The sequence below is a fragment of the Stomoxys calcitrans genome, chromosome 3 (assembly GCF_963082655.1).
Source record: "Stomoxys calcitrans chromosome 3, idStoCalc2.1, whole genome shotgun sequence".
Lineage (NCBI taxonomy): Eukaryota > Metazoa > Arthropoda > Insecta > Diptera > Muscidae > Stomoxys > Stomoxys calcitrans.
In genome coordinates this window covers 41,885,301-41,908,132 of record NC_081554.1, presented here as the reverse complement: position 1 = coordinate 41,908,132, position 22,832 = coordinate 41,885,301, and the positions used below count along the sequence as shown (strand labels likewise).

At 39.6% G+C, this 22,832-nt stretch overlaps 1 protein-coding gene across 1 annotated transcript in view; it reads left to right on the top strand.

Moving 5' to 3' along the window:
- The first annotated feature begins 10,601 nt into the window (after nucleotides 1-10,601).
- The window catches only part of LOC106087367 (ATP-binding cassette sub-family G member 4), a 122,500-nt gene continuing 110,269 nt past the window's right edge, over nucleotides 10,602-22,832 (top strand). Inside the window, exon 1 of the mRNA XM_013252392.2 lies at nucleotides 10,602-11,137. Coding sequence (XP_013107846.1) covers nucleotides 11,070-11,137 — 68 coding nt within the window. The 5' untranslated portion in view covers nucleotides 10,602-11,069. The remainder of the gene's footprint in view (nucleotides 11,138-22,832) is intronic.

The window sequence follows — 22,832 nt, the reverse complement described above, 5'->3', positions numbered from 1 at the left end:
GCCATTTTCAGTGAATAACAAAAACGAAAATGAAAACTCAATAGCAACAGTGCTTTTCCGGGATACACTTAGAGATTATACGAGCATTTTTGACAAATTAAGAAAAAAAATTTCATATTTTTTTTTCAAGCGTCAAGAATTTGGAAAAAGCCCCCATATAAACCGATTCACAGTTTTGACTTCTTGAGCCCCTATACACCTCAATTTTCAATTGCTTTGGCTGAAATTTGGTACAATGACTTGGGTTCTGACTTCAAATATCAGTGCCGAGTATGATCCGAATCGGTCTATAAAGTGATATAGTCCCCATACAAGCCGATCCCCGGATGCGACTTCTTAAGCCCATAGAAGCCTCATTTTTCATCCGACTTGGCTAAACTTTGACACAAAGATCTGTAGCACTAACTCTTATTTCCTACATCAGTGTCGAGCATGATCCAAATCGGTCTATAAACTGATATAGCCACCGTACAAACCGATTCCTGGATCACTTGTTCATCAGCACTTGATCGGTAAGGTCTTATACTCTCTTTATTTACAACCTTCTCTTTCACTTTAGTTCTCTCTAACTCTTACACATTAACCCTTTTACCTAAATAAACCAATATTGTAACGTTCACTAAAATTATTCTGCGTTTTGTTTTCTTTATTCTTCTGCGGTTGCTGGGGGTTTTCTACGCTTGTTAATCCCCAATCCTGAGGAACAACAAGTATCTGCATGCATATACACAGTTCACTTATTACTAGAGCCTTGCAATTTGTCTTTACCATCATCATCAAATTCGTTCACCTACATATTTTGTTTTGCCTAAATCTTATTGGAAGATTCCCCTAAACCTCTACAAGCCCATATTAACCGATTCCCGGATTTGAGTTTTTGCATCCATAGAAGCCTCATTTTTATACCCTCCACCAAAAGATGGGGGGTATACTAATTTCGTCATTCTGTTTGTAACTACTCGAAATATTCGTCTGAGACCCCATAAAGTATATATATTCTTGATCGTCGTGACATTTTATGTCGATCTAGCCATGTCCGTCCGTCTGTCCGTCCGTCCGTCTGTCTGTCGAAAGCACTTCCGAAGGAGTAAAGCTAGCCGCTTGAAATTTTGCACAAATACTTCTTATTAGTGTAGGTCGGTTGGTATTGTAAATGGGCCATATGGGTCCATGTTTTGATATAGCTGCCATATAAACCGATCTTGGGTCTTGACTTCTTGAGCCTCTAGAGTGCGCAATTCTTATCCGATACGAATGAAATTTTGTACGGCGTGTTTTTTTATGATATCCAAAAACTGTGCCGAGTATGGTTCAAATCGGTCCATAACCTGATATAGCTGCCATATAAACCGATCTTGGGTCTTGACTTCTTGAGCCTCTAGAGTGCACAATTCTTATCCGATTGGAATGAAATTTTGCACGACGAGTTTTGTTATGATATCCAACAACTGTGCCAAGTATGGTTCAAATCGGTCCATAACCTGATATAGCTGCCATATAAACCGATCTCGGGTCTTGACTTCTTGAGCCCCTAGAGTGCGCAATTCTTATCCGATTGAAATGAAATTTTGCACGACGTGTTTTGTTATTATATTCAAGAACTGTGCCAAGTATGGTTCAAATCGGTTCATAACCTGATATAGCTGCCATATAAACCGATCTTGGGTCTTGACTTCTTGAGCCTCTAGAGGGCGCAATTCTTATCCGATTGAAATGGAATTTCGCACGACGTGTTTTGTTATGATATCCAACAACTGTGCCAAGTATGGTTCAAATCGGTTCATAACCTGATATAGCTGCCATATAAACCGATCTTGGGTCTTGACTTCTTGAGCCCCTAGAGTGCGCAATTCTTATCCGATTGAAATGAAATTTTGCACGACGTGTTTTGTTATTATATTCAACAACTGTGCCAAGTATGGTTCAAATCGGTTCATAACCTGATATAGCTGCCATATAAACCGATCTTGGGTCTTGACTTCTTGAGCCTCTAGAGGGCGCAATTCTTATCCGATTGAAATGGAATTTCGCACGACGTGTTTTGTTATGATACCCAACAACTATGCCAAGTATGGTTTAAATCGGTCCATAACGTGATATAGCTGCCATATAAACCGATCTTGGGTCTTGACTTCTTGAGCCTCTAGAGTGCGCAATTCTTATCCGATTGGAATGAATGTTTGCACCAAGTATTTCGTTATGATATCCAACAACTGTGCCAAGTATGGTTGAAATCGGTCCATAACCTGATATAGCTGTCATATAAACAGATCTGGGGATTTGACTTCTTGAGCTTCTAGAGGGCGCAATTCCTATCCGATTTGGCTGAAATTTTGCATGACGTATTTTATTTTTACTTTCAACAACTGTGTCAAATAAGGTTCAAATCGGTTCATAACCTGATATAGCTGCCATATAAACCGATCTTGGATCTTGACTTCTTGACCCCTAGAAGTCGCAATTATTATTACCGATATGCCTGAAATTTTGTACGACGGATCCTCTCATGACCATCAACAAACGTGTTTATTATGGTCTGAATCGGTCCATAGCCCGATACAGATCCCATATAAATCGTTCTCTCTATTTTACTTCGTGAGCCCCAATGGTCGCAATTCTTATACGAATTGGCTGAAATTTTACACAGGTCTCCAACATATATTTTAATTGTGGTCCGAACCGGACCATATCTTGATATCGTTTTAATAGCAGAGCAACTCTTTTCTTATATCCTTTTTTGCCTAAGAAGAGATGCCGGGAAAAGAACTCGACAAATGCGATCCATGGTGGAGGGTATATAAGATTCGGCCCGGCCGAACTTAGCACGCTTTTACTTGTTTTTTTAATTTTACTGAAATTTGGCACTAGGACTTCTGCTATGACTTCCAGCATCCACGCCAAGTATAATCCGAATGGGTCTTTATATTGATATCGCTCTTATATAAACCGATCCCCGGATTTGACTTCTTGAGCTCCTAGAGATCTTAATTTTCATCTATTGCGGCTAAAATGTGACACAAAGACCACTGCTATGACTTCCAACGTCTGTGCCAAGTATGAGCCGAATCAGTCTATATAACGATGTAGGAGTCTTAAATCCCGATACCGCGATATGACTAATGTAGACCCTAGTAGCCGCAACCCATTCTCGATTTGGTTGTTGTAAAATAATTTAAATACCAAATTTTTAGCGGAATCCAAGGTGGTATGTACCCAAGATTCGGTCCGGCCAAACTTGGAACGTTTTTCCTTGTTATATCCTCTGCTATAGGGTGGGGTTATAATAATTTCATCATTCCATTTGCAACACATCGAAATATTGAAATGAGATCCAACAAGGTCTATATATTTTTGATCGTCTTGACATTCCACATCGATTTTGCGTCAGTCGAAAACACGGTAACTTTCGAATGAATAAAACTAGTCGCTAGAAATTTTACATATTTTACATTGCGGTTCATAACATTACTCCCATATATACCAATCTCGGATCTTGACTTCCTGAGTCGCTGGAGGCCGCAGTTATTATCAGATTTGCCCGAAATTTTGTGCGAATTGTTTTGTTTTGACTTCAAGTACGGTCTTGGCAAGGTTCATAACTTGAGATAGCTCCCATGTAAGCCGATCTCCCGATTATACTGTTTGATTCTCTAGAACCAGATTTAGACTTATATAAACCGATCTCCCGATTTTACTTCTTGAGACTGATAAGGACGCAATTCTTATCCGATCGTGCTGAAATTTTGTACAATGACTTCTACTACGGTCTCCAAAAGCCTAACCAAGTATGATCCGCATCAGTTTATAGCCTGATAAAGCTCCAATAGCATAGCAATTATTATCCATTATCCATTGTTTGTCTATAAAGAGATACCGAGCAAAGAACTTGACAACTTTAATCCATGGTGCAGGGTATAAATATATCCCCACCACCATCGTATAGTCAATCCGTTAGCAACACATCGAAATATCCATTTCCGATCCTACAAAGTATGTATGTATATTCCTGATCGTCGTGAAAGTCTATGCTGGTCCGTATGTCTGTCAGTTGTAATCACGCCAGAGCCTTCAAAAATCGAGATAGTGAGCAGAAATTTTGCAGTATCTATATGTAGCTGCCATATAGACTGGAATGCGAATGCTTTTATTATCCGATTGCATTGAAATTTCAAACGTTGAGTTGTTCTAAGCCAAATATGGTTCTGGTCGGACTATATTTAGGTATCGCTGTCATATAGACCAATCTCCCGGTATAAGGTCTTAAGGTCATAAAAGTAGAGTTTATAACTGGATTTCGCTAAAATCTGGAACAGTGAGTTGTGTTAGGCCTTTCGAAATCTTCACCGAATAAGGTTTAGATCGGACTTCATTTGGATATAGCTGTCATATAGACCTTTATGAAGACTTAGATTCTTAAGAACACAAAATTCTCATTTGTTACCCGATTTCGCTGAAACTTGGAACAGTAAGTTCAATTTGACCCCATAGACATCCATGTCAAATACCGTCTTGATTGGGCTATATTTAAGAAAAGATAAATGGTCATAAGGCCATAACAGGCGCATTTATTACCCAATTTCATTGAAATTTAGAACCATGAGTTACACTAGGACTCTCAATATCAGAACCGTGTATGGTCTACATGCGTCTACATTTAGAAATAGCTGTCATATGAACCGATCTACCTAGGGTCTTAAGTCCATGAAAAGCGCATTTATTTGCCGATTTGGCTGAAACTTAGAACAGTGAACAGTCTCAATCGGAATATGTTCAGATTTACAATAGCTACCGTATAGACCAATGTGTTGATATAGGGTCTTAAAACCATAACGGGCGCATACATAACCCGATTTTGGTGATATTGGGATCCAAAGGACACAGAAATGGAGGGAGGGAAAAATATACTCCTTTATAGCATGAGAGATCTTCCAAGTTAATGATGATATTAGGTCAGTAGAGCAAACCCCTAAAAAAGTATGATGTTCTCAGACCAAACTTTTTTAAGGGCACCATGTGCTATATAACCGTTAATGAAGAAGAATGGTCCTTATATGCGTATCTTAATACCTACAACTCAAATGAGACATTTAAGTTCTAATTCAAGTACGTTTCATTTATTTAAGTTTGGATACAAGTAATTAGGGGAAGCGCCCCACTCGTAAGCCCTCTCAAACGGGCACATAGACCTATCGGTACAATATGCAACTCAAATGAAAGGTATTTGGGAGTAGAGTACAAATCTGAAATAAGAATTCGGGGTCTTTAAGTATCATTGGTACAAGCAAACATTTTTTTAAATCGGTTCACCCATCTTTGATATGTCTCTGATATATGGTAAATATGGGGACTATTCGCCTTCGGTTGAAATGACAAGGATAGCTGATTGCGCCCTCAAATAACCAAGGGCCAACATCAGCGTCTGTTTCCAGGTTGAGGTCTGCTAAAAGCGAGCGTCGGATCTTGGAGCAAGCGGCTTGCGGCATCGAGGAATATGGTCCCAAATGTCGGTCTATATGGTCCGACATGGCCCATATGGTCCGATATGAATATTTCGATGTATTGCAAAGGGAATGACTTAATGAATATACCTCCTATACTATGGTGGTGGGTATAAAAATGTGGGGCGGGAGGGAAATAATTGTCTCTTTTACAGCATGTGACGGTCTAATAAGCATATATGGGACTGATGTGTGCTGTGGCTAGCCCCTCATCCACCGGAGTTAATCTGTAGGCAAGGTATCTTAGTATCCGACCAGTAAAATACAAATTTGCCCTAAACATTCCATTAAGGAACAGGGGCAAACTTCTCACATATCAGTGAGTGCTGTCCGATTCAAGTTTTAAGCTCTATGATAAGGGACGTGCTTTTTATAGCCAAGTCCGAACGGCGTGCCTTAGTGCGACATTGGGGAGACGTTTTTAATATGACATAATACATCACAAATGTCGCCAGCATTAGGAAGGGATAACCACTGCTGAACACTTTTTTTCTGATGTTCACGCCAGGATTCGAACACATGCGGTTAGCGTCATTATCGGACATGCTACCCTCATGCTACCCCTTTCAAGAATTGCAGAAACAAATATTAACGGTGAAAATCCCGCTGTAAAACATATTAACAAAGATTTCCCGACAAGGGACATACATTTCGAATCAAATTCTATGCTTATTACCCTCTATGAAAAAGTCATGGGTTCTGGTCTGGATGGTGTGAAATTCCAAGTTTTCGGTCGGAAGAGCAAACTCCAAAAATAATTTGTAGTTGTCAGGCCAAACGTTTTTAGGGCCCTAGGTACTATATAACCGTTACTGAAGAAAACGATCCATGTATGTGTGTCTTAATAGTAGCCCCCAAATGCAAATGGTATATTAAGGTTTGGATTGAAGTACATAAAGGGTGATTTTTTTGAGGTTAGGATTTTCATGCATTAGTATTTGACAGATCACGTGGGATTTCAGACATGGTGTCAAAGAGAAAGATGCTCAGTATGCTTTGACATTTCATCATGAATAGACTTACTAACGAGCATCGCTTGCAAATCATTGAATTTTATTACCAAAATCAGTGTTCGGTTCGAAATGTGTTCATTCACCGTAACGTTGCGTCCAACAGCATCTTTGAAAAAATACGGTCCAATGATTCCACCAGCGTACAAACCACACCAAACAGTGCATTTTTCGGGATGCATGGGCAGTTCTTGAACGGCTTCTGGTTGCTCTTCACTCCAAATGCGGCAATTTTGCTTATTTACGTAGCCATTCAACCAGAAATGAGCCTCATCGCTGAACAAAATTTGTCAAAATTTGAACACATTTCGAACCGAACACTGATTTTGGTAATAAAATTCAATGATTTGCAAGCGTTGCTCGTTAGTAAGTCTATTCATGATGAAATGTCAAAGCATACTGAGCATCTTTCTCTTTGACACCATGTCTGAAATCCCACGTGATCTGTCAAATACTAATGCATGAAAATCCTAACCTCAAAAAAATCACCCTTTACAACCTACGTCCAACCCGTAAACCCCCTCAAACGTACGCATAGACCAAACGCTATAATATGCGACTCAAATGAAAAGTATTTATGTATATAAACCGATTTACCTATCTTTGATGTGTCTCAGATATATCGTAAATTATTGGGACCGTTTGTCTTCGGTCAAGGTCATTTAAAAGGGGTTATCAAAAAAAAAAAAAGGTGGCCTATTATAACATCACTCAACTTGGAATATCCCACCGTATGATCTTGACTGCAACTAAATTTTCATTAAAAATTCCATTTGGGAATAGGAGATACTTCTCTTTATGATAATTCTTTACAAAATAAAGGGTGATTTTTTGAGAGCTATAGGAAAGTTTTTGAAAAAAAAAACACATACAATTTAGAAAAAATGCGTGAAGTCTTAATTTGAATTGATACCAAGGTCCATACAATTTAATGTTTGAAAATTATACCAAGCAAATGTTGACCGTGATTGCGCCTCAAATAATCCATAGTCTAAAGGCATTAAATCGCATGATCTAGGCGGCCAAGTGACCGTTCCCGAACGTGGAATAAAATGTTCACCGAACTCGCCTCTCAAAAAGTCCATTGTTACGCTTGCTGTGTGGCATGTGGTGCCGTCTTGTTGAAACCACTTTTTTTGCAAGTCAAGCTCTTGCATTTTGGGCAAAAAAAGTTGGACATAATCTCACGGTAGCGCTCACCATTCACAGTGACGCTACAATTCGCATCAACTTTGAAGAAGTACGGTCCAATGATGCTACTAGCCCATAAACAGCACCAAACTGTGACTTTTTTCTAGATGTGTGGGTAGTTCTTGCAATGCTTCTGGCTGATCTTCACTCCAAATCGACAATTCTGCTTATTTACCTAACCATTGAGCCAAAAATGAGCTTCGTCGTAGTATGGAAGGAGCTCACGATGAACTTTCTTAACAGAGCACTTATTTTGATAAAAAAAATTGAATTCGGCACGGTATATCTGTGAGCTTCACACAGGCTGGAATAGTGAGATCCGATCTGTATGGTGGTCATTGTTGTCACGAGAAGCAAACCTGTGAGCTACAGAGCTCGTCCACAGGTTGCGGAATGCTCCATACGGAGTAGCTGCAACGGCAATCGAGAAGAGAGTCTCAGCAAGAGATTGTGCGGCACCGGCTCTTGCACAAATACTGAGTGCCTATGATGCTCGATATGATGAGGTGAGTTTTTGACCGTTAAATAACCAATGGCCAACACGTTCCCGCGGCAATCATTCTTTTTGTAACACATATGCGTCTGAGACCCCATAAATTATATATATTCTTGATCGTCATGCCATTTTAAGTCGATCTAGCCATGTCCGTCCGTCTGTCCATCCGTCCGTCCATCCATCTGTCGAAAGCACGCTAACTTTCGAAGGAGTAAAGCTAGCAGCTTGAAATTTTGCACAAATACTTCTTATTAGTGTAGGTCGGTTGGGATTGTAAATGGGCCATTTCGGTCCATGTTTTCATATAACTGCCTTATAAACCGATCTTGGGTCTTGACTTCTTGAGCCTCTACAGGGAGCAATTCTTATCGGATTGAAATGAAATTTTGCACGACGAGTTTTGTTATGACTTCCAACAATTGTGCCGAGTATGGTTCAAATTGGTTAATAATCTGATATATCTGCCTTATAAACCGATCTTGGGTCTCGACTTCTTGAGCCTCTAGAGGGCGCAATTCTTATTCGATTGGAATGAAAATGCATGACGTATTTTGTTATGATATCCAACAACTCTGCCAAGTATGGTTCATATCGGTTCATAACCTGATATAGCTGCCATATAAACCGATCTGGGATCTTGACTTCTTGAGCCTCAAGAGGTCGCAATTATTATCCGATTTGCCTGAAATTTTGTACAACATATGTGTTTATTATGGTCTGAATCGGTATCGGTATAGCCTGATACAGCTCCCATATAAATCGATCTCTCTATTTTGCTTCTTGAGCCCCCAAAGCGCGCAATTTTTATTCGAATTGGCTGACATTTTACACAGGTCTCCACCACATAATTTAATTGTGATCCGAACCGGACCATATCTTGATATCGCTCTGAAAGCAGAGCAAATCTTTTCTTGTATCCTATTTTGCCTAAGAAGAGATGCCGGGAAAAGAACTCGACAAATGCGATCCACGCTTTTATTTATTTATTTTTTTTTTTTTTGATTTTCTCCCACTGTGCGTCGTACGAACCACGAACTGTTTGAGCTGTATGAAGATGTTATCATAGCTAAACAAATCAACGGTTGCTTGGCTAGGTCATGTTGTCAGAATAAATGAGGAAGCTCCAGCGAAGAAATCATTCGTAGGAGATCCTAATGGAACACGCAAATCGGAACGACTGAAAGTCCGATGGAAAGATCCAGTGATGAAAAAATCTGGAAACTTGGCGTCAGAGATTTTAAAAGGAGCACAGAAGATCGAGGCCACCGTAGCGCAGATGTTAGAATGTCAGCCTTTGACGCTGAACGCCTGGGTTCGAATCCTGGCGAGACCATCAGAAAAATTTTTTTCAATGGAGGTTTTCCCCTCTTAAAACTGGCAACATTTGTGAGGTACTATGCCAAGTAAAACTTCTCTCCAAAGAGGTGTGGCACTGCGGCACGGCGTTCCGACTCGCCTATAAAAAGTAGGCCCCTTATCATTGAGCTTAAATTTGAATCGGACTGCACTCATTGATATGTGAGAAGTTTGCCCCTGTACCTTAGTGGAATGATCATGGGCAAAATTAGCAATTTTTGCATTTGCGCAGAAGATCGAGGCGCTTGTCTAAGTTCGGCTAGTGGGACAAAATGATCTGTCACAGACAATTTAAAAAAAAGTCTTTGGTCAAGGTTATTAAAAAAGGGTCTACGTACATGATTGGCCTATGAGCTCTAAACTCTTTGGACTTAATACCATCCCTTAAAGGCTGCCATACCATGTTATGAATATGTCCAACCATGTATTCGACTTAAAATGACTTCAAGACTTGATAATCATCCATTCCAAAAAAAAAATCAGATTAATTTTATGATAATCAGATTAATTTTCTTCAACATTGCTATGGAAGAAAATTTCCTCTGAGTGCTTCATATAAATACGGACCTAGGTATGTTTTTGCTATGCACCATAGTGAAGGCAAACTTCTGGCTTATGAAATGACAGCTTGCAAGTTTTCTTGCATTTGTATGTGTTTTTCCGACGCTTGATTGCCAATTTCTGCCGTGTATTTTCAAGACATTGCGTCTCCATTCGGACGGATATACACCATAGGTATGTACATACATGTGTACACACATCCACCATGGAAAACTTGCATACATTCAGAGCAACCTGAAAATGTACTTCAAAGAAAATGCAGAGTACCACAAAACATAACAACCACCAGAAAAATCAAAAGTCTTGGCCAAGAGAGGAAAATCTTATGAGAGAGTGAGAGAGAAACTCATGCCCCATGCAAGCTGTTGGCTAGTCTTATTTTGGCTTTTCAGCTATGGCAATGGATGGTTCAGTATTTGGTTGTAAAAAATGGGACTTTCAGTTTTTATACAGATTTTGCTTAGTTTAGTTAAGAAGACGACGACACTGTAACGATAAAAAACCATAATTTCTTCTCCTATTTTTATTAAAAACGAATAAAAAAAAATCTAAGAAACAGAGAAAATATGCTAAAAATACGAAAGGAAAATGTGTGTACTAGCCACAAAGTGCCTTTGACGATATCAATAAAAAAGAAATGTCCATATTAAATTAAAAGCTTAACGAAAATAGTCATTAAAAAAAAGCTTGTTTAGCTAATAAACAAAGCAGTTATAACAACTTGTTGCTCAGCTAGCCAATGCTTTACTTGGTGGGTGGGGAGTGGTAAAACGCCCATATAGACATTTATAGTAATTTCGGTGCCACACTCTCAGCCAAAAGAGGCATACATCTCCATTTTGCCAATTGTTGCTTGGGCCCTCATATATATCGCCAACATCTCTTCCCCCTGTTTAAACGATAAACAAGCAACAGGAATAACATCACCCCCGTCTCATAGAAGGCAACATTCCAATCATGCTTAAGGATTTCAAGGATAATTATAATGAAAACCTATTGCTGACATATAGCCAAGACATAAGCGAGTAAGTTTTCTTACCAGCCATGACATTTTGCATAAAACATTTGAAGAACCCAATCACAGCATGCTTTATATTAACTGAAATGCGAAATTTTGCTAACAAAATAAGTTTAATTACATTTTGTTACGACATACCGTTTATTGCATTTTGCTATTGTGGTTGTTGCTTTTGTGCTAATAACTATTTGAAGCCGTCTAACCAGTTTGCCACATACATTGTTTACATTTCCACAAGCGAATGCAGTTTTAGGAAAAACTTGACTCAATGACTTACATTTTCAAAGCTCGTTCAATGAAAAGTATATTTACAGCTAAACAACAACAGCAGGCCCAAATCCTCTAAATCGTTACCTCGGCATTTATTGAGGTGAACAACGTGAAGCTCTTCCGCTTGAAACAAAACAAGTAAAAAGGCACTAAGTTCGGCCGGGTCGAACTTTGGATACCCACCTCCTCGGGTATATCTGTAAACCCCCTTTCGTCACAATCCGGTGAAAATTGGATAACTTAAGCACCCAAATTCGGCACGGACATTGCGTGGTCTAATATATATAAGTCACTGTTGAATTTTTCAATTCAAATTTCAACAAAATCGGTTAATAAATAAAGCTTTTATGAGCTTCAGACCCTTTATCGGGAGATCGGTCTATATGGCAGCTATATCTAAATATAGTCCGATCCGAACCATATTTGGGACGGATGTAGGGAGACTTAAAACTAGCCACTTTTTCAAATTTCAGCGAAATCGGGTAATAAATAAAGCTTTAATAGGCTTCAGACCCCTTATCGGCAGATCGGTCTATATGACAGCTATATCTAAATATAGTCCGAACTGAACCATATTTGGGTCCAATGTTAGGAGGCATAAAACTATTTATTGTTTCAAATTTCAGGGAAATCGGTTTAAAAACAAAGCTTTTGTAGACTTTAGACCCCTTATCTGGAGATCGGTCTATATGGCAGCTATATCTAAATATACTCCGATCTTAACCATATTTAGGTCAGACGTCAGGAAGCATTAAATAACCATCTGTTTCAAATTTCAACGAAATCGGGTAATTAATAAAGCTTTTGTGGGCTTCAGACCCTTTATCGGCAGATCGGTCTATATGACAGCTATATCTAAATATAATCCGATCTGAATCATATTTGGAACCTATGTTAGGAAACGTACCACTACTTTCTGTTTTAAATTTCAGGGAAATCGTTTAAAAAATAAAGCTTTTGTGGGCGTTGGACCCCTTATCTGGAGATCGGTCTATATGGCAGCTATACCTAAATATAGTCCGATCTGAACCATATTTAGGTCAGACGTCGGGAAGCATAAAATAAACAACTGTTTCAAATTTCAACGAAATCGGGTAATTAATAAAGCTTTTGTGGGCTTCAGACCCTTAATCGGGAGATCGGTCTATATGGCAGCAATATCTAAATATAGTCCGATCTGGACCATATTTGAGTCCAATGTTAGGAGGCATTATACTACTTAGTGTTTCAAATTTCAGTTAAATCGGGTAATAAATAAAGCCTTAATGGGTTTCAGACCCTTTATCGGCAGATAGATCTATATAGCAGCTGTATCTAAATATAGCCCGATCTGAACCACATTTGAGTCATATGTTAGGAGGCGTAAAACTACTCAATATTTCAAATTTCAGCGAAATCGGTTAAAAAATAAAGCATTTATGGGCTTTAGACCCTTTATTTGGAGATCGGCCTATATGGCAGCTATATCTAAATATAGTCCGATCTGAACCATATTTATGTCAGATGTCGGGAGGAATTTAACTACCCACTGTTTCAAATTTCAGCGCAATGGGGTAATAAATAAAGCTTTTATGGGCTTCAGACCCTTTATCGGCAGATCGGTCTATATGGCAGCTACATCTAAATATAGTCCGATCTGAACCATATTTGGGTCCAATGTTAAGAGGCGTAAAACTACTTACTGTTTCAAATTTCAGGGACATCGGTTAAAAAATAAAGCTTTTGTGGGCTTTAGACCTCTTATCGGGAGATCGGTCTATATGGCAGCTATATCCAATTATAGTCCGATTTGATCCACATTAAGGTCACACGTCAGGAAGCTTAAAATAACCCTCTGTCTCAAATTTCAAGGAAATCAGTTAATAAGTAAAGCTTTAAGATCCATTCTAGGCAGATCGGTATATATGGCAGCTATATTTAAATATAGTCCGATATGGAACACATTTAGGTCAGATTTCGGGAGGCCTAAAACTACTCAATGTTTCAAATTTCAGCGAAAGCGGATGAAAAATAAAGCATTTATGGGCAATAGACCCTTTATCGGCAGATCGGTCTATATAGCAGCTATATCCAAATATGGTCCGATTTGGCCCGTCCAAGAACTTAACCAGCCTTCATCAAAAAGACGTATCTGTGGCAAATTTCAACAAAATATCTCAATTTTTGAAGTCTGTAGAGTGATTACAACAGACGGACTGACACACGGACATCGTTAAAACGTCCTAGAATTTTACGACGATCCGAAATATATATAATTTGTAGGGTGGTAAATTGATATTTCAATCCTATCCTACATCCCTATCCTACGGCTATGGGTATAAAAAGGCAGAAAATTAAAAAAATATTTGAAATTAAATAAAGTCAAAACAAAACCAGTAAAGAAAGGCAAAAGTTGGGCTGGGCCGACGTTATAATACCCTACACCAATACATGGAACCCATGTTGAAATCTAGTCAGACTTAAATTTTGCATACCTATTGAAATATGGTAAAAACTTTGTAAAATTTTCTCAAGATAGGACCTTAATTTTGGCTACTACTGCCTTAAAGGCCATATCGGATATAAGATAAATCTGGATCGACTTTGATGAAATTTTGCACACATATTGGAACGTCAAATAAAACGTCTCATGCAAAATTTTAGCTAAATCGGATAATAATTGCGTCCTCTAGTGGCTCAAGAAGTCAAGGCCCCAGATCGGTTTATATGGCAGTTATATCAGTTTATGAACCGATTTGAACGGGATTTGAACCCAAGCGTTCAACGTCAAAGGCGGATATGTATAACCTCTGCGCTACGGTGGCTTCGACGGACACTAGCAGTTGGATGAAATGTTCTTTCCATATTCTCAGCATGTTATCTGTGTCAGTTACCAGATTTCCTTCTTTGTTTCTGCAGGAGGGTGTGCCTGCACCAAGGCCATCGGTTTGATGTTTAATTCTTTGGTAGAATTTCTGGACTTCATTCTGACTCCTGTACATCTCAATTCGCACACACTCACGTCTTTTTTCCTTCTGCGGAATGGACGTTTCTTCTCTCTCCCTTTCTTCCGATACCTCTCCTTCATTTAACGCGTTGCTACAGATTGCAGGGTTGCTCTATATGCCCCATTCTTGGCTTCAGTAGCATCTCGACACTCTTGGTCATACCATGGGTTTCTTGGAGGAGGCTTCCGGTACCCATTTACAGATTTCGCGGCATTTTCATTTGATGTGTTTGCAGCGAACCTTTGCTGCAACTAGGTAATGATCCGAATCTATATTCGCTCCACAGATCGAACGTACATCTAACACGCTGGATGAATGCCTTACATCTATCACAACGTGATCAATTTGGTTTCTCGTGTTTTGATCGGGTGACAGCCAGTTGGCTTTGTGAATATTTTTATGTTGAAATCTGGTGCTACTAACTACCATGTTTTTTGCCGCGACAAAATCAATCAGCCTCAACCCATTACTAGACGTTATCTCGTGGAGGCTAAACGTTCCGATTGTTGGACCAAAGATGTTTTCCTTCCCTATTTTCGCATTAAAATCTCGCAGAACGATTTTAATATCATGGGCGGGGCAGCGGTCATATTCTCTCTCTAGGCGCTCGTAGAAAAGAGGGTTCTTTTATGAGTGCGAACTATTTTCAAGCTGCTGATGGGACATGCTGAGAGAAATTAAGGTATGCTTCAATAATATTGGGTTGCCCAAAAAGAAATTGCGGATTTTTCATATAGTCGGCTTTGACAAATTTTTTCAACGGCTTGTGATTCTGTAATTGCACTCTTTCTTCTGTCAGTTATCAGCTGTTACTTTTAGCTTGCTTTAGAAAAAAAGTGCGCGAAGTTTTGTTTACATATGTTTGTTTGGCGTCAATTTTAATATGGAGCCCACAAAGAAGCATTTTCGTCATATTTTACTTTATTATTTCCGTAAAGGAAAAAACGCGGAGCAGGTTGCTAAAAAGTTACGAGATGTGTATGGTGATAAAGCCTTAAAAGGAAGACAGTGTCAAAATTGTTTCCGCAAATTCCGTTCTGGAGATTTTTCACTTAAAGATGAGCCACGTTCAGGTCGGCCAAATGAAGTTGATGATGACCAAATCAAAGCATTAATCGAATTGGATCGTCATGTAACTGAGCGTGAGATAGGAGAGAAGTTAAATATACCAAAATCAAGCGTTCATTATCACATAAAAAAGCTTGATATTTGGGTACCACATGCATTGAAAGAAATTCATTTAACAAACCGAATCAACGCTTGTGATATGCACCTTAAACGCAATGAATTCGATCCGTTTTTAAAACGAATCATAACTGGAGATGAAAAATGGATTGTTTACAACAACGTTAGTCGAAAGCGATCATGGTCCAAGCATGGTGAACCAGCTCAAACCACTTCAAAGGCTGATATCCACCAAAAGAAGGTTATGCTGTCTGTTTGGTGGGATTGGAAGGGTGTGGTATATTTTGAGCTGCTTCCAAGGAACCAAACGATTAATTCCGATGTTTACTGTCAACAATTGGACAAATTGTTGCACCATGAGACTGACCTTGCACCATGAGACTACCATTTATTTCGATCTTTGCAGAACTCCTTAAATGGTAAAACTTTCGGCAATGATGAGGCTATAAAATCGCACTTGGTTCAGTTTTTTGCAGATAAAGGCCAGAAGTTCTATGAGCGTGAAATACTAAATTTGCCAGGAAGATGGCAAAAGGTTATCGAACAAAATGGCAATTATATATTTGATTAAAGTTCATTCTAAGTTTTATTAAAAATGCATTTACTTTCTTTTAAAAAAAATCCGGAATTACTTCTTGGGCAACCAATATTACTACAAACATATATGGCCTCTCAAATCGTGCACACATCACCGACCGATCATACTTAATCTATCTGTGGAATAACCTTTGAAAATCTTTTGAAAATGTGTACCGTTATTAGCCTTCATAGAATAATGTATTGTATTTAAGAAAACCCCCATACCTGTACGATTATTTAGATTCGCTACATCAGTAAGGGGATGTCGATTAACACATCCCCGGGTATTAATATATATAATATCCGGCAACTCTGGCACAATCACTTTCTCACTCGCTTATTTACTTCGATTTAAATATCAACTGCTGCTTAAGTAAATTAAAATATGTTCTCTTAACCTCAGTGACATATATAATAACATACAAACCTGTTACACAGAATTATTTCAAGCATTTCATTTCAATACCCTCGTCACTGGTAATGTTGTCGCATATGAATAGGACTATGTGTGATGTGTTTGAATTATTTTCTGCTGATTGCATGTTTTAAATGAATGTGTAAAATATAACACTCATCGTGTATTGGAAAATTAAACATTTCATATTAGAAACATTCAACTCATGTCAGGTTCTCCGTTCTCCGTTCTCAGTTCTTCCGTGATTAGCAAAGTAATCAATGTAATGATGTACTTTGCCTACCGTTTGTAATGACTGAATAACAGTTAGTATGTCAATGAAATGAATGATAGATAAATTACTGAATGATAGGTAAATTACATGCCATAATTGAGAGAAATGAAACAACTTTGTGTTGATTTCAAATAAAAAATATAATAAAAAAAGAGGCCAACTAGACTGGGGATGTTAGAAACCAGGCAACGGTTCAGATTTGTATTGACTTGGCAAAATCCAGGCTTATCATGGTCTTCCTTCTTCCCAAATGTGGACGCAAACCCACCCGCGGTTTCAACTGGGTAGCTACCTTTAATATCCGTTAGAGGTAGTGAGCTAAAATGTAGCATGAGTTCTGCTTAAGGTAGATCTACACGATCTAGAGCGTGAGGTTCAGCGCTACAAGAGAGAACCTCTAGATCAAGCGGCATATCAAGCGGGTCTAAACAATATTCATGCAGACACGGTAGCAGATGCGGTAATTGGCTACCGGGTGAATGTAGTCCTTGGAGAACGACCGCCACCCATTGCACCCGAAGAAATCGACCTCCCCCGGTAAACCAGAGTGGTTCTGGCTCAATTATGTTCCGGTAGATGCAGCCGCCTCAATTCCCACAGAGCTAGGATTGATGCCGACGTGCAAGATGTATGTCCCGATTGTAACCAGGGACCGCACGATACAAGTCACCCTTTTAACTGTCCGGCCAGACCCACTCGACTCAGACCCAGATCCCTGTGGACGCACCCTATCTTAGTCGCAGAGTTCCTGGGTCTTGACACTCAACAGAATCAAGCAGATGAAAGATAGAACACAATAAACTGCTACAACAACAACAACAAGTTCACCTATAGAACGATAGGTCGGGTTAGTAACCCGGAAAATCTGAAGGAATTACTTTGAAAAAACGAAGAAGAAAAAGAGGGATCCCCCCATAATGACGGCCCCGCAAACATTTTAAGGAACATGATATGCTTATCTTCACAAAAAATGTCCAAGAATGATGATGTATTGGAAAAATGCAAGGCAAACATTACCGCCTTACAGGATGTGCGATTTCTCGGGAAGAGCTCCGCAACAACATCCAGTGGTGACGCCATATATCATAGCTGCTATGAAACGAGGTTTGAATTTTGCTGTAGATTCGTGGTTAGTCGGAGAATGAAACACCTTGTCTCTAGGTTTACTCCGATAGATGAGAGGCTAGCGATAATTCGCATAAAGGCCAAATTCTTCAACATCAGCCTTATTTGAGCCCATATCCCGTCGGAAGACAATGACGAACAGACTAAGGATATTTTCTACGAGTGCATAGAAAGGGAATAGGACCACTGTCCGGCCTATGATATTAAAATCTTACTAGGAGATTTCAATGCCAAAAAAATAGGGAAGGAAAATATCTTTGGTCCAACAGTCTGAAAATTTAGCCTACACGAAGAAACTTCCATTGTGGTTAAAAGACTTCGCTGCGGCAAAGTACATGGTAGTTAGCAGTACCAGATTCCAACACCGAAGGATTCACACGGCTATATGGTTGTCACCCGATCGAAACACAAGACACCAAATTGATCACGTTGTGATAGATGAAAGGCATTCAACCAACAAATTAGATAAGTTAGGGCGAATATCGACTCGGATCATTAGCTTGTCGCAGCAAAGTTTAGCGCCCGCCTTAGTGTGGCCATAAACGTACAATCTGACACTGCACGTAAATTGGACATTGAAAAGCTGCAAACACAACAGATGGCAACGGCATACTCCACTCGACTGACCAAACTGCTTGATGAAAGCACTCTTTCTCCGGATGGAACAACGACGCAGTTGCAATCCATTGGCCACTTCATGGAAAATGTCGCAAAATCCGTGCTTGGATATATGAAACCTCTTCCCAAAAAACCCATGACACGACCAAGAGTGTCAAAATGCTACTGAAGGTAAAAATGCGGCATTCAGAGCGACTCTGCAATCAATAACAACGCTCCAGATGAAGGAGAGGTATCGGGAGAAAAGGCGAGAGGAGAAACGTCTATTCCGCAGAAAGAAAAATGAAATGGAAAGACGAGAGTGTGAGCGAATTGAGATGTACAGGAGTCAGAATGAAGCCCGGAAATTCTACCAAAGAATAAAACATCAATACGAAAGCTTTGGTACAGGCGCAACCTCATGCAGACACAAAGGCAGAAACCTGGTCACTGACACAGATAGTGTGCTGGGGATATAGAAAGAACATTTACCCAACTGTTAGTGCACGACGATAGCGACGAAGAGGTTACCACAGAACCAATCACTGGATATGATATAGAATGTTTACCCACTAGTCAGAATGAGGTTCAAATAGCTGTGACCCGCCTAAAGAACAACGAGGCAGCAGGAGCCGACGGGTTATCCGCTGAACTATTTAAGACTGAAGGCGTCACGCTGATAAGGCGTATGCATCAGCTTGTCTGCCCGATCTGGCTAGAAGAACGCATACCCGATGATTGGTCCAAGTAGCTGTGACCCGGCTAAAGAATAACAAGGCAGCAGGAGCCGATGGGTAATCCACTGAACTATTTAAGACCGGAGGCGACACGCTGATAAGGCGTAAGCATCAGCTTTTCTGCGTGATCTGGCTAGAAGAACGAATACCCGATGATTGGAACCTCAGCATACTATGTCCAGTACAAGAAAGGAGACAAGACGGAATGTGCCAACTACAGAGGAATAAGTCTCCTCTCCATCGCATACAAGATATTCTCGAGCGTACTGTGTGAAAGATTAAAACCTAAAGTCAATGAGATAAGTGGAACCTCCCAGATATTCATACTGCGCCAATTACTGGAAAAGACCCGAGAAGAACAAATCAACACCTACCATCTTTTTGTTGACTACAAAGCCGCTTTCGATAGCCCTATATGTTCAAAGGTATTCCAAGCCATGTCCGACTTTGGTATCCCTGCAAAACTAATAAGACGCTGCCGAATGACACTTGCTGATACACATTCCTGTGTAAGAATAGGAAAGAATCTCTCCGAACCATTCAATACCAAACAAGGTTTCAGGCAAGGAGACAGCTTTTTGTGTATCTCTCTCTCTCTCTCTCTATCTTTAATATCCTGCTGGAGAAGATTATACGAGATGCAGATGGAAATAGATATGGCACACTACCAGAGAGCTGCAACGAGTATGATTGGGTAGGCTGGAACATCTGTTCTGAAAAACGAGTAAAATCAATCATGTGCACAAGTCAAGCCAGTCTATTCAGCTCGCTTAAAACGCTACGAAAATGTTGTGATCAAAAGTGAATTGATTGAAGCACTAGGTTCTAATCAAACAACTCGCATACTTGTTTTGGTTACAGGTCTGCAAATGATTCTGCTGAACAGGACGCTCAATAATAAGGCTCGTGCTTGATATGATTTGTCTGTTTGTTGTATTTGATTTGATTTGATTTGTTTAAAGTGCAAATGATCAAGTCTGATTGGCATCAGGCTACATAAATTGCCCTTCGCTTCAATAATTTAACAGAGATTTAGAAAACAAAAAACCTTTAATATCATTTGGTCTTATGGCTTAATTCTAACATTAGAAATTTAATTGCATGGAATTAACTAGATTCTACTTTATTGATATTTGGAACATCGAATTCATTAACAATGCATATAAACTTCTTTAAAATGTTTACGTTATTGGACCACTCGAAATCCATTGGTTCCATGCCTAACACCAAATCAGTTATCTTATGGTCTTTCTGATAATGGAATGTCACGCCTAATAAAGTTCGCTTAACATAATTGTCCGTCCACATATCGATGGAGGCTGATGCACTCACTACCTGGACCGTCAGATTTAAGAACGCTCCACACAAAACTCCGACCTTTGTGTTGGCGAGACGGTGTGTAGTTTCCACTTTCAACATTTTCAACCATTGTTGTTATTTTAAGTGCACGTGCACCAATTTGGATGAATGTACGTAGAAAGAACAATGAAATGTCCCGAACAAACTCGAATGGAAACAAAAAGTTCATTCAAGTTCATTCAATTGAAGTTAGCTTGTTCGATCATCCCTTGTTACTGAATGAAACGAACGAGTTCAAACATTTATGTTTGATTATCGATGAAGTGATTCGAACTGAATGTTCGGTACGGGCAAATACGAAAGCAATCACTCTCCGTTCATCCACCCAAACAAAAGAATCAACATAAATCGAGTCGCTGAACAAGTGTGAGTGGAAATGTTGCTACTCTCTGCTGTTCTCTGCACACTATTCACAAATGAGCATATCCTACTCGCCTATGCCGATGACATCGATATCATAGGTCGGTCACTGGAACTAGTAACGGCAGCCTTTGAAAGAATCGAAAGAAAGATCAGATAAAGAAAATGGTGAAAGTTGGGAACCACAGCCTTGAGATAGTAACTTTATTCACCTTGGAACTGCCGTAACCGAAACGAGCAACACCAGTTTTGAAATAAAGTGAAGAATAATATTGGCAAATATTGGGTTGCCCAAAAAGTAATTGCGGATTTTTTAAAAGAAAGTAAATGCATTTTTAATAAAGCTTAGAATGAACTTTAATCAAATATACTTTTTTTCTAAAGCAAGCTAAAAGTAACAGCTGATAGCTGACAGAAGAAAGAATGCAATTACAGAGTCACAAGCTGTGAAAAAATTTGTCAACGCCGACTATATGAAAAATCCGCAATTACTTTTTGGGCAACCATAGATGTTACTTTGTCTTAGATAAGGTTATGTTAGGCTGAAAAGAGGATGCGAATAGTCATCCGCCCTCTGCCACTATGGACATAAACCTAAGCCAGTAATCGGCTTACCACTGAAAGTTAGCCGAAAAAATTTTACCTCGAAAAAGAAAATCTAAGTTATAATTTCCGTGATACTTACAAAATCCCTAAGTTGGTTGATGACTGGTATTGTGTTCCCATCTAAGTGCCGGTTTCGTTAGACGCGAAAGCCAGGAAATGCTCCAACGTCTCATCATCACCTTGCCCGCATGCCCTACACATGCTGTCACTTGACGCACCAATTTAACATAAGTGAGCGTGTAGTCCTATGTATACCGTTATGATACCAATGACTTTACTGACCTCCTTCTTACTTCCTTTCAGTAATAGCCTCGTCTTCTCACGCTCTGGATCTCCCCATAGGATTGTCGCCATTCTACCGACCGTTTCGCTGTTCCACAGGGATTGCGTGCGCATTCGTCACCCACACGCTTAATTCGGACTGCATCGACCCGAAAGACTTTGGGTTAATTAAGTTCATTGATGGCAGTTCTCTGGCCTTCTCTGCCAAATTGTCTGCATTCGTATTCCCAGTTACTCAGCTATGGCCCGACGCCCAAACGATGCGGATTTTCCCATCCACAGAGAGGGCGTTAATCTCCTTCTTACACTCCAAGACTCTTTTTGATCTTACCGTCCTGGTTGTAATTGCCCTCATGGACTGTTTAGATGGAAGATGTTCATATTCGACATCCTCTCAGTAACACCACTCCACCTCACGCATTCCGTGATTGTTCGGATCTCCGCCTGCAGCACCGTCTAAAACTGATATCAGTCCCTGGATTCTTCCATTCTGTCCTCTAGCTTTGATCCATCCGTGTAATATGATCTTCCAGATGGCAATACTATTTTGCATTAAGTAGGCAGTTTAAAAACAAGTAAAAGCGTGTTAAGTTCGGCCGGGTCGAATCTTATATACCCTCCACCATGGATCGCATTTGTCGAGTTCATTTCCCGGCATCTCTTCTTAGGCAAAAAAGGATATAAGAAAAGAGCTGCTCTGCTATTAGAGCGATATCAAGATTTGGTCCGGTTCGGACCACAATTAAATTATATGTTGGAGACCTGTGTAAAATTTCAGCCAATTCGTATAAGAATTGCCCCCATTGGGGGCTCAAGAAGTAAAATAGAGAGAACGATTTATATGGGATCTGTATCGGGCTATAGACCGATTCAGACCATAATAAACACGTTTCTTGATGGTCATGAGAGGATCCGTCGTACAAAAT